At 38.1% G+C, this 11,683-nt stretch overlaps 1 protein-coding gene across 4 annotated transcripts in view; it reads left to right on the forward strand.

Moving 5' to 3' along the window:
• The window catches only part of LOC124148525 (RUN domain-containing protein 1-like), a 43,369-nt gene extending 34,857 nt beyond the window's left edge, over positions 1–8,512 (forward strand). For all 4 annotated transcript variants that reach the window (XM_046519638.2, XM_046519639.2, XM_046519641.2 and 1 more), the window contains exon 17: positions 1,770–8,512. In XM_046519638.2, coding sequence (XP_046375594.1) covers positions 1,770–1,876 — 107 coding nt within the window. In that variant the 3' untranslated portion in view covers positions 1,877–8,512. The remainder of the gene's footprint in view (positions 1–1,769) is intronic.
• The last annotated feature ends 3,171 nt before the right edge of the window (positions 8,513–11,683 follow it).

The following is an 11,683-nucleotide window of genomic DNA, read 5'->3' on the forward strand; positions in this document are numbered from 1 at the left end:
TACACAAGGCTTATTTATTCGCGTATAATACTCACTCGTGTGTTATATGCACCCTTAATTACAGGCAATTAAATTCTTGGAAAATATATCTGACGTGTATAATATGCACAGACTTTTCTTTTGTATCATTTCAGGCTGTAAACATAAACCACAAAATTTACGATCTTTCAACTCTTTCTTCAAAATTATATTCTAAAAAGAGCCCCCTATTTCTAATTTTGACAGCGCCCTGGGCGCTTATTACGTAGAATACGGTATGAGCAATGACCCAGTAAAGTCACTGAACCTAACCGCCTGATCGCCTCTTAATACAAGTGTAGGTTGCTGAGCGCCAGTTCTATCCAAAAATCTCCATGGGGGTAAAGCCATGCAGGAACTCACAGGGGGATCCAGGATGTTGAAAAGGGGAAGGGTGCACACAAAGTGACGCCCAGTTCACATGTAAAGTGTCTAAAAAAGAGAGGTGCGCACTCCCTGCAACCACCCTACCTACCACCTCTGGATCCTCCAGTGGGAACTACATCACATATGATTGGAAAAATATGCCCTGCTGGGATTTCAATGTTATTTGGTACTTTTAGCATGTAATCAAGCAGGGATAGAAATTGGTGCTAGCCTGTTAGCCTTTGGCTAGTACAAATTTCTATGGGCTTGTACAAAATTCTACATTGTTTTAACGTTGCAAGGGTATTTTATCTTTACCTGATGTATTGAAGCATTTGAGTTTATTTCTAACCCTGAATCAAGTCAATGACAGTTATGTCAGTATGACTTTCATTGACTATCACGTTAGCGCTTAAAATGACAAAATGTTTCATTATGGTCTTTTTTAATATGCAGAATACTGCAGTAAAGTAGATGCATCCTTCGAGAGGCAATTTTGATTCTGGGTCTATTTCATACCTGAAATGTGAACAAAATGCTGTCATGAAGAAATCTTCAAATAATTGGGGGGAAATATGCCTGTGTATGTTTAACCATTTTTGTAATGTAGATGTAATGTCTTAGGTGTGATGTTACCTGATTGCCAAGGGCTATAGGATAGCCTAGTTAGTGGTAGAAGCATTTACTGGAAATTGGTGAAATTGCTGTTAAGCTGTAATTAATCACTAGCTTACCATACTGGATGAAGTTGCTTCAATTTGCTGTTCATTCTTGTAATGATAACCCAATCAGAACCCAAAAGATGTGACTTTCATAACCTTTCTCCCCCATAGGGTTTCTGGTTGTGATAGGTCTCTTGTCCCATGCTAGTCTTAAAGCTGACTGGGGGCATGGGTGGCCCAGTCATCTGAGGCACCGCGATTCTCTGTGCAGAGTTGCGTCCCTTGGTCAAGCCAGAACCCTATGATTGTGGCTTTGAATCTCGGTTCGCCCCGATTATGTTTCTCAGTTTGTCAGCACCATACCCCTGCTCGTGGGTTTCACCGAAGTGGTAAACATCTCAGACCTGCATAAACTTCAGTTTTCCCCCCACATTAAGCTGACAAGCCATGATATACCGGTAACTGGAATACTGTTAAAAGCGGCGTTAACCCCAACTCACATCTCAGTCACTTAAAGCTGACTATTGACTATTAGATAGTTACCATGTGGAACCTTGTTGAAAGGGATACCTAACAGAGAGGCTTGTTTTCATGCTGTCTGTCCTTGAGTATTTACTGTGAGACACTGTAATATTTCTGGAATTTTACTGCCTAAAAACTCATTCACTCAATCATTTATAGTCTTTTGGTCCAATTTTTACGATTTCAACTTGGATGTTTCAGGTTTTGACGACACTCTGAAATCCTTGGAACGCCTCAATTCAGTCAACTTCAGGCTGCCAGTTGATCTGGCAGTTCGGAATTTTAGCAACATCCGTGATGCATTCTAGAGGGAAGGAGCTGTTGCTTGCCAGTAGACTTTCAACCACCATGTGTATAAACTAACAAGTGTTCAGACAGCAGAAGTAGCAGGTCACTTTGACAGGCTGTCAGTTAGCCAAGACTCAGATCCGTGGCAGTCTTCAATCTGTGGCATATATTACCGATTGGTGGTAACTCTTCCACAGGTGTAATGAAAGGTGGATACTGTGTACAGGTCAACGTAACGGGTCCACCAGGGTTATGATAGTTAATGTGAACAAGACAACACCAGCTGCCCTCGCTTGATGATCTTCCATCAGTGGGACATCACCTTGGGCCGGACAGTATGCTGATGGTATTTGGACTTCGGCTATGTAGTAGACAACTGGCCACAGATACAGGCCGGCCGTAGATCTGAGTCATTCATACACAGGACATATATGATATACCATATTCTATGTATTGATCCTCAGAGTTCATTTACTCAAATATGGCACCATCCATATCTGGATCAGGTTAAATATGAAAGAAGATTTTTAGAAGGATGTTTAGGAAATATCATTTTCACTAGAATTTCATCTGAACTATATCTACTTTTAGGTATTGAACTTGAAGTACATAATTGTGGTTCATGAAAGGGTTTAGCTACAGTGTTAAAACTAGAACACTATAGCGTGGGCGGTAATGAGAATTGATAGATGATATAAAGAAAATACCGGTACTGTAAGTGACCTAGAACTTGATATTTTGAATATGGTATCCCAACCTACATCGAGAATCTCTTTCTACAACTGTTTAAATACCTTGATTAAATTCATGACTTAATTATTTGATCTGCTTTACCTTGAAATATCTAAACATCTCTTCATGTTAGATTCTATTACTTGTGAATTAATAGCATACATATATGCATGATTGTTTAGAGGTTTAGACGGAACGTAGTGCTCCTGTCTGTTCTAGTCAATCTGTAATCATTGTGATATCAACATTTCAATGACATTTGTACATAGCATCAGAGACTTAATCCTGTCTGCTCGGTAGCCATAGCCGAGATGACGTCACTTACAGGAGTCTTGCATCCATGAATATCAGATTCCTTGTCTTTGAATCATCAGTTCATTCCAGTGTTCAAAACAGTCAGATCACGAGTACAGGACTTTACATTCAGAAAAGAACTTTTTCTGATAATTTCTCCACTGATCTGGCAACATTTTCTGAGGAGATTTGAACACTGGTTATCACTCATAATGTAACAATAATGTCAATTCAGAAATCCATCAATTAAGTATATGTATTCATTTCATCAAAATTTTCAACAAGTGCTAAGATTTGTCCTAATTGTACGAGCAAGCATTTATGATTAACCTGAGGTCACCTTGAATCAAAATGGGAAGACTTTATAGTTATATTGTGAACACCGGATGTCCAACATTTGATTTTATGCTTTATTAATATTAGAGAACGGATCAATTTAGCTCTATTTTACCCAGATATTGCTGAATTTGAAATGTTCAATGAATGATCTCCACCACGATCTGATACCTGTGTAAGCATAGTCATATGTGTATGCCTTACATTGAGACGCTGTCAGACCTGAGTGTCCTGTACACAGTCCTCATGGTGGACGCACTTTGACTGCATGAAATGAATGAAACAAAGAATTGAGTGTTGTAGTTAGATATCCATAGATATACTTGTGGTTGTTATATCACATCTCTGCAGAACTCTATCACTGGTTATTTGGTTTGCCAATGTTCCTATCCATCTTCTTCCTCTCCACATTCCAGTGTTATCAGCTGACATTGCTGTACGTTCCTTCTTTTTGATGGTTTATTAAGTTTGTATTATTTATTTTACTCTCTTGTTGTCAACTCCGTCATATGTTTATTTGTCTTCAGTGCATGTATTGTTGTTGATGGGAGGCAAACCATTAGAAGTTGGTATGAGATACCTTCAATTTGTTTAACAGTACCCCATGGACTTTAGTACTGTGTATCTTAAGTCAAAGATGTATTAACTCTTTTGGCCTACTTAAAGTGAAATTTTAATCAACTGTTAATTATGCAGTGTGCGACTTTTGCCACTTGTTTGAAGCCTGAGTCTAGAAATATTCTGTTTGTTCCAGTAAGCTCAGAAATATTAGTCCATAAATAGTACTAAAATCAACTGAAAATGATGCTTAGGGCCAAGTTCGGCCTAGTGGATTCCAAAGTTTTTGCCACAGACTGATAATGGATTTTCCATGTACAGTGCAAGACAGTGCCATTTCCAGTGCAATTGTCAGGGTTAACAAATCATGAGTACAAGGAAGTATTTCCCGTGTACTGCCGTTTGAGAAACTGAAAACATTGCAACTCATGCAGAATGAATTCAGTCATAAATGCAGATACAACATGTACAAATAGGCTGATGGAGAATTGCAAAGAATGCAGTTTTTTGTCTCGAATCATTATTTGATGCATTAACACAAGATTCTATTGACGATGATGACACAGGATGTTGGCTGTAGCAGCAGCATTTAGTGACTACCTGTTCATGATCCTGTTCCTCAAATTTTAGTGCTATTACTGTTGTAAATCAGTGTTAAAGTATAGGAGTTACAATCGTCTTAGCACTAAGATTGTTTCATGGAATTTGGCCCACATATATTGAATGTTGCGAAGCCCAGGGTTACTTTGCATTATGATAGCCTACCCTATTTCTATGTTGCTATCTCTTGTATTGGATGATATGTCTTAAATGTTTCAGTTTTTTTTAAAGAAATCCTTATACAATCAGTATGTCCATCCAAAGAATATATTTGTTTTTTGTGTCCTATTTTTGGACTGCTTGCTACTGTGTTATCTGGATGACATTTCTCCTTGACGCATAATGATTAAAAATGCATCAGACTTTTTTTTTCCACCAAGATGTAAGCTCAAATTTCACATGGGTATTACAGTGCAAGAAGAATTAGAAGAAAAGTTACATGAATGTTGCAGAACATGGAGACATAAGCAGATCTTTAAATTCATATGTTTCGGCTAAAATAAATAATAGTCTTGGTTCTCAGACACCACATCATTTTTATTTCCATTTAAAAAAAAAAAAATCTTTAAATATTCCACGTCTTGAACACACGCCCTAGCAGTGAAATGCTACAATACTCAAGAGCAACATGATTTCACCGAAATAATTGTAAACAAAATTTGGTTACATACTAGTTTCAACATAAAAAAAACAACAACAAAAACACACTGCCTGCCTGCATTATTTTTGTGTAAGCCATTGCCTGAGAACCAATTGTTTTATTTTTTTAAGCCTAAGTTATGTATGCTGTTTGAAATGGTTTCTTTTATCCAAGACTATCAGTGACATTTTAGTGCAATAAGTTATGAAGTATTTACTTCAATATTTCATCTTTGTTTCATGTTTCATTTGTTAAAATTTGTATAGCTGTTAGTAGAATTTAAATGTTCCTTCCATTGGCTGTGAATAAGGCAGGAAGGTTTTGTGTAAAATCACAAGCAGTTTACAAAGATAAGGATACAAGATGATACAAAATGATACAAGTCAAGGGCCCTTACCATGTTAGTAAATAAAGACCTAGAGTGGATAAGATACAGTGGCCGTAAAAATCAAGGGGCAAGGATTCCTATTTTCTCATATTGACTAGCTCTAGTTGAAGGAAATTATTGCATCAGTAAGTGTCTTGTACATGATGCCAGCAGCGTTACGGTAATATAATGGCTCCACTATCTTGCTTATATATCCTATCTCTTATTATGTAACGTTATAGCTCAAGTGTTCCTGTCTCTTTCCATACACTTCATTCAGAGTTTTACAAACTGACTGAAAAGCAAGATGGAATTAGTATTTTAGTCTGTCCCAGTTCAGCCTTCATGGTTGTATGGAGTGTAAATAATGTACATGTGGTCTCAGACAAAGCTCAAATCTATATTTATATGTAAATAGTTCTATGTCTGTTACCTGTTGTAGAAACCTGTTACTATTTACTCATGTGCAATTATATGTGTATCATAATATCCACAATGCAATACACTTAAGTGTTGACTGTAGTTTACTTTTCTGTAATATCCTCTTCGTGTACCGAGTTGCCTCCCTTGGGTCTGCTTTGCGATTTAACATGTATACCTATTCAATTATTATTGAGTGGAATTTGGATCCTAAAAAACAGGACTTGTGTTGGCACAAGGTTATTCACTTAGATTTGGTAGAGCATAGAAAATGCAGACTGAGGTTCATGTGCCCTAAAATATAATATTACATTCATTTCAGTCAGTATTTCGAATCATAATGTGTAAATTATCATTTATGTTATCATATTAAGTTCTGCACATAACCAAAGTATTCACAAATGTTTACTGTAGATCTATGGCCAATTACAAGTTTGTGATTAGTGATTCTTGCTGTGGTCTTGATAATGTTTTTTGCTCAACCTCTTTGACCATTAATCATCTTTCTTTTTCTCTCAAGAAAAGATAACTGTTAAAAGGCCACATAGATTGCAATCCTGTGAAGATATATTGATATGAAGATTGAGAAAAACAGCTCTGCCATAATAAATCTGCTCATTCTGTCGATGTGCAATGTTTATTTATTTACTTCAGTTCCATGACTTATTATTGTTATGACAGGTGTTTTCTTCCTTTGTGCATTGGCATTGCATTGGGTTGATTGGGTTACTGTTACATTCCTATTCCTGTAGTGTGAATATGTTTGTTATTCTTTGTTCCCTGTAGGAAACGTTTCATGTATGCCAAAACACATTCATGCAATTTTATGATTAGAGAATAATTTTATGAATGCATTGTTTGATATTGGCTGTGACAATGTGTTAACAATTGAAATTCTATTGTTCATTCAAAATCTTTTGTTTCATGGTTACTGTTTTAGATTTCAGTTTTATCTCATTATACCCCTGACATTGAATGCAGGTTATGTTGATCCTTATGGCTATTGGTGCCTGTAAAAAGCATTCTTTTTGAAAGCAAAACTCAGATCCACTTCACCTTGAATCTATGCCATCAGTAACCCAGTAGAATATGGGGTGCGATTTGCTGTGTAGGATCCTCAAGCATTGGTTCAAATCCTAGATTCGCCTTGATTATGATCCATTTTGTCAGCACCATTCCCATGCTCTCATGTTTCACCAAAGTGGTAAAGTGTAAGTCTAAGGGCTTTCCGTTCTGGTAATCTTTCCTTACCAGATTCAAGAGTCAAACAGATCCCAAGTACCTGATTCTTGTGAGAGCCAGCAGTTGATGATCAGGTTGTCAAAGTGTGGAACCATATTGTTAATCATGCTGTCAACCACTTGTTTGTCTGGTTAAGACTTAATTGTCTACAGGACAGTTTATAGCTGGAATATTATGGAGAAGGTTCTGAAACCTTTCAAATCTCTGCATGGAGCTATGGGGATGTGACGACACCACTTAACGTTCGAAAGATGAATGAAACTGTGTTGATAATATTGATAAAAAGAGTCCCTTTTATTTGACACTACATATTTGTACTCTGCATCTTGTTTAGTTGAAATGAAAGCAGCTGTGTGCTCCTCAGTTATAACTCTTTCAGAACATATGGTACTGTGTAAATATCCAATTTTACAGAATTTATCATTTTACAGATAATAGCATACATGATTTATTATGATATTATGATTTTTGGACAGTATGATTTCATGTTCTTGCCTCAATCAGCATTCAACATGTTCATCCAGGTTGTCCTCAGCTGTACTGGTTGTTTTTGAGTGCACACAACAGGGACAAATCTCTTCTGTGGTAGAAACTAACATTTTAAGTCCACTAGTCCTTAAAATGATAATATAAAGCAGAACCCTAATAAAAGGCAAACTTCTACTGGTCCTTATGATACCTTAACTATTGCGAAGTTTGGCAAGGACTACAGGACTAGTGCCAATATCTAACGCTGCTCTTCTCTCTTTTCTCAAAAACTTTAATGCTATTCTATTTTGACTATCAATGTTTTCCTGCTTTGAAAAATTGTGAGTCAATGTAGGTCCCATATTTATGCTAAGAATAGACTAGTATTGGGTGGTCCATGTGTCCAGGGTCTCCTTCCACAAAGTGATCTTAGTGCTAAGATCTTAGTCTATGTTACAATCTGGGAGTATTGATTTCTTAGCGGTAAGGTCATTTTGTGTAACACAGCACTGGCTAGTGTATCCTAACCTGATGGAGTAGTGCCATTGGTTTGTCCAGCTTCTGGCCACTCATCAAAAACCTTGTCTTTAAAGCTTGTTTAAAAAGTCCATATGAAAACACTAAAATCTGCTAAAAATGATGGCATGTGTCAAGTTTAATGCTGAGACACAAAATTATTTGACACAAACTGTCTAGTCTGGACTCAAATCATTTACAAACAGGTATGATCTGATTGTGATATTACTGTAGCACAAAACAACATTCACTCACTGATTTCCAGATAGACTTACTCTTCTTTTTACCCTGCTTTCTAAGATATATTAAAATCTTCACAACTCCATGTGCACTCAAATTCATCAGAATGAAGGGTCTCAACTGGCGAGGGTTCAGAATGCTGATGTGCAATTTGTTTATTTACAGTATTTTGTTCTTGTTACTGGGTCCCTTACACTGAAACATTGTTGTGCTAGATGAGTAAATAAAACATATTTTCTGCAACAGGAATGTCTTGTTTTTGTCAGACAAAAGTGATATTTTGCAGTTCAATAGATCTGCATTTACATTTGCACTGTTTTGATGAGTCCATTTCTATCTCAGATGTCATTGATGCTTTTCAACGGTGGAATCAAACACTTTTCGCATGATTTCCTCACCATGATGCTGAGCTTATATTTTGACAGTCAGTTAGGAATGTGCTCTTCTTAAAAACTAGAGATCGCCTCTGTGGTCTAGTGGTAGAGCGTCCGCTTTGAGACAGAAAGTCCGGGGTTTCGTTCCCCGGCCGCGTCATACCAAAAGAAGTTAAAAGATGGTACTTGTTGTTACCCTGTCTGGCGCTTGGCATAAAGGGGCTAAAACAAGGACTGGTCAGTATACTTTGTCTGAGTGGGGTATTCATGTTAAACTGCTGCATGTTATCTCAGTGAGCTAGCACTATAAATCGGCATTAGTCCGGACTAGTACAAGCAGCCACACACATACACATACACACGCACACACACATGTGCATGCACGTGGCTATATAAGTGCAATAATCTTGGACGCAACGTTAAACCCAATTTCACCTCACCTTACCTTAAAAACTAGAGTGAGCGAGTATGTTTTTTTGCTGCTTTTAGCAATATCACAGCAGGGAACACAAGTTGATGTGCAGAGTTCCGTCCCTAATGCGTGTCAGAAGCCTATGAAAAATATGAAACATACTTATCCTGGGTTCAAATCCCAGTTTGCAATGATTATGTTTCTTGGTTTGTCTGCACCGTACCTGTGATCAAGGGCTTCACCAAAATGGTAAAGGTGTAAGACCTGCATCACTTCAACCTGCTGAAGTTGTGCAATGCAAGACTCACCAATGCCTCCTGATGTATAAATCAGAATGAGATTAGATCTCTTAAAGTTGAATATTGTGGATGGAAAGGTCACAAACAATTTGTCCTATTTGTAAATCGGGAATAAAAGATGCGAACTGCGCCGTTTCTTGTTAATATGTCAATAGTGTTATGATTTAAGAATAAGTTACCTTCTTAGTAGAATGAAACTGAGACAAATTAGCTTCTACCTGTCCCAGAAGAGTTGTCTCCCCTAGACCAGCGCAAACAGTCATAACAGCACATTTGCTCATACTTCATTAGATTAACGTTAGTCTCTGAATGTTTATTTTGGGTAGAAACAAACAAATCCATTTACATTGAAAAGAAACCCCAGTGTGATGAAAGGTTCATTCTGAACCCGTAGAAAATCTAGAATTGCTTCAATTAGAGCTATAGCATGACACCAAGATATGTGCGGAAGGGAAAATTATATTGTTCAGGGACCGAGACAGACCATTCTAAGGAACTGTGAGGGTACTTATATTGTATGAGACGCGAGGAGACGTGAGCCCTAGATGTTGACAACCCTGGTGAAATTCACGCATAAATAAGCCCAGGAACACAGATGGAGCGAATCTTGGGTGTGAACGCTTGGCAAGTTTTAAACATGTTTTAACTGTATATAAATATCTAAAATATCAGTCTCTGTAGAGTGATTGTGGTTTTACACCGCCTTTAGCAATATTACAGCAATATCATGACGGGGGACACCAGAAACGGTCTTCACACATTGTACCCATGTGGGGACTCGAACCCAGGCCTAAGCGTAGATTCAGAAAAGTCTGTTCGTATGCTAACAACGTCAGATTGTACAAACCATGCAGACTGCTTGTAAACTGAGATGTTGGAAGTCAACTCTTTCATGGGGCACGGGTGGCCCAGTCGTCTAAGGCGCCGCAATTCGGTGTGCAGAGTTTCGTCCCTTGGACACGCCAGAAACCTTTGATTGTGGGTTCGAATCCCGGTTCGCTCCGATTATGTTTCTAGGTTTGTCAGCACCATACCCGTGCTCGTGAGTTTCACCGAAGTGGTAAACGTCTAAAACCTGCATCACTTGGGGCTTTCCTCCCACATTAAGCTGACACGCCGTGATATGACTGGAATACTGTTAAAAGCGGCGTTAACCCCAACTCAATCAACTCTTTGAGACCGTGCATGAACAAGCTTCCATCAATCTTGATACGACTGCCATTTCGCCAGCGCCAGTCTCTGTTGATGATCCTGTCAAACTCGCTGCAGATGAAGTTTAGTTGAGCGCGCCTTGTGGTTATTCGCGCGGGAAATACGATTTCGTCGCGCTGTGTATTCTACTTCCTCAGCGACGATGTGTCACGTGACATGACGTCATAACAATCACACTAGCAGAGGCGTGGTTAGTAGTCCAAGCTCGACGCGTGTAGCAGAAGTATTACAGTTGATATTTACAAAGTACAGACCTGGAATTGTTATAAGAAGAATTTGAGTTCATCAGTGTATTGCGGCCACAGTGGTAAGTAATGTCATGTAAGGTGACACAAAGGTTAGACGCCTATAGAATCGTTTTGTTATAAATTTATATTATGCAAATGGATTTTATTTAAAATTGGCAAAATGAGGACAGTATCTGTAAGAAGCCGTCAGCAGGGCTATTTCTAGTTTACCGGCTTCATTAAAGTACTTGTGAGTTCTAGACGAGAAACTGTTATTTCCGTATCATACATGGTAATGTCAGTCTAGCCGAAGTTTTTTTTTCTGTTATAAGGTATAGTGTGAAATAATACATACCCCATTGTCACACACCGTACACAGTTGCCAATGATTTCTAAAATGCCTTTATTAAGTAATATCATCTATTTAAAAAAGGTCTTTAAAAAGATTTCTTGTCCACGACCCAAATTCTACACAAATGTAAAATCAATTACAACTTGGAGAAGATTTAAACCAAGGAGAGTAACCTTTTCTATATTTTCCCTCACCGACTACTTGTGGGATCACTTGGGAATTATTGTGACAGTTTTTTTAAAACAATAACACATAATTCACAAGAAACCTAGTATCCGGTGTATTTATATAATGTTTATGTTCCCCAGATGGGCCGGTATCTACACAGGTTAGCCATGAGGGCAGGGACACAGGTCCTGTCCCCTATCCCGGAGTCGCCACCCACGTCCCCTACCCCAGACAGCGGTGAGTGACATGGTACACAGTCAGACACATCCAAGTCTTACATGGCAGACTAAACACAGGATTGTCGAGAAGGAAAAGGAAGCATTGGATTCTTCTCCATAACCTGTTACGTGTCGACTTCCAAATTCAAACA

This window comes from Haliotis rufescens, unplaced genomic scaffold (assembly GCF_023055435.1).
Source record: "Haliotis rufescens isolate VD_foot unplaced genomic scaffold, xgHalRufe1.0.p SCAF_6, whole genome shotgun sequence".
NCBI lineage: Eukaryota > Metazoa > Mollusca > Gastropoda > Lepetellida > Haliotidae > Haliotis > Haliotis rufescens.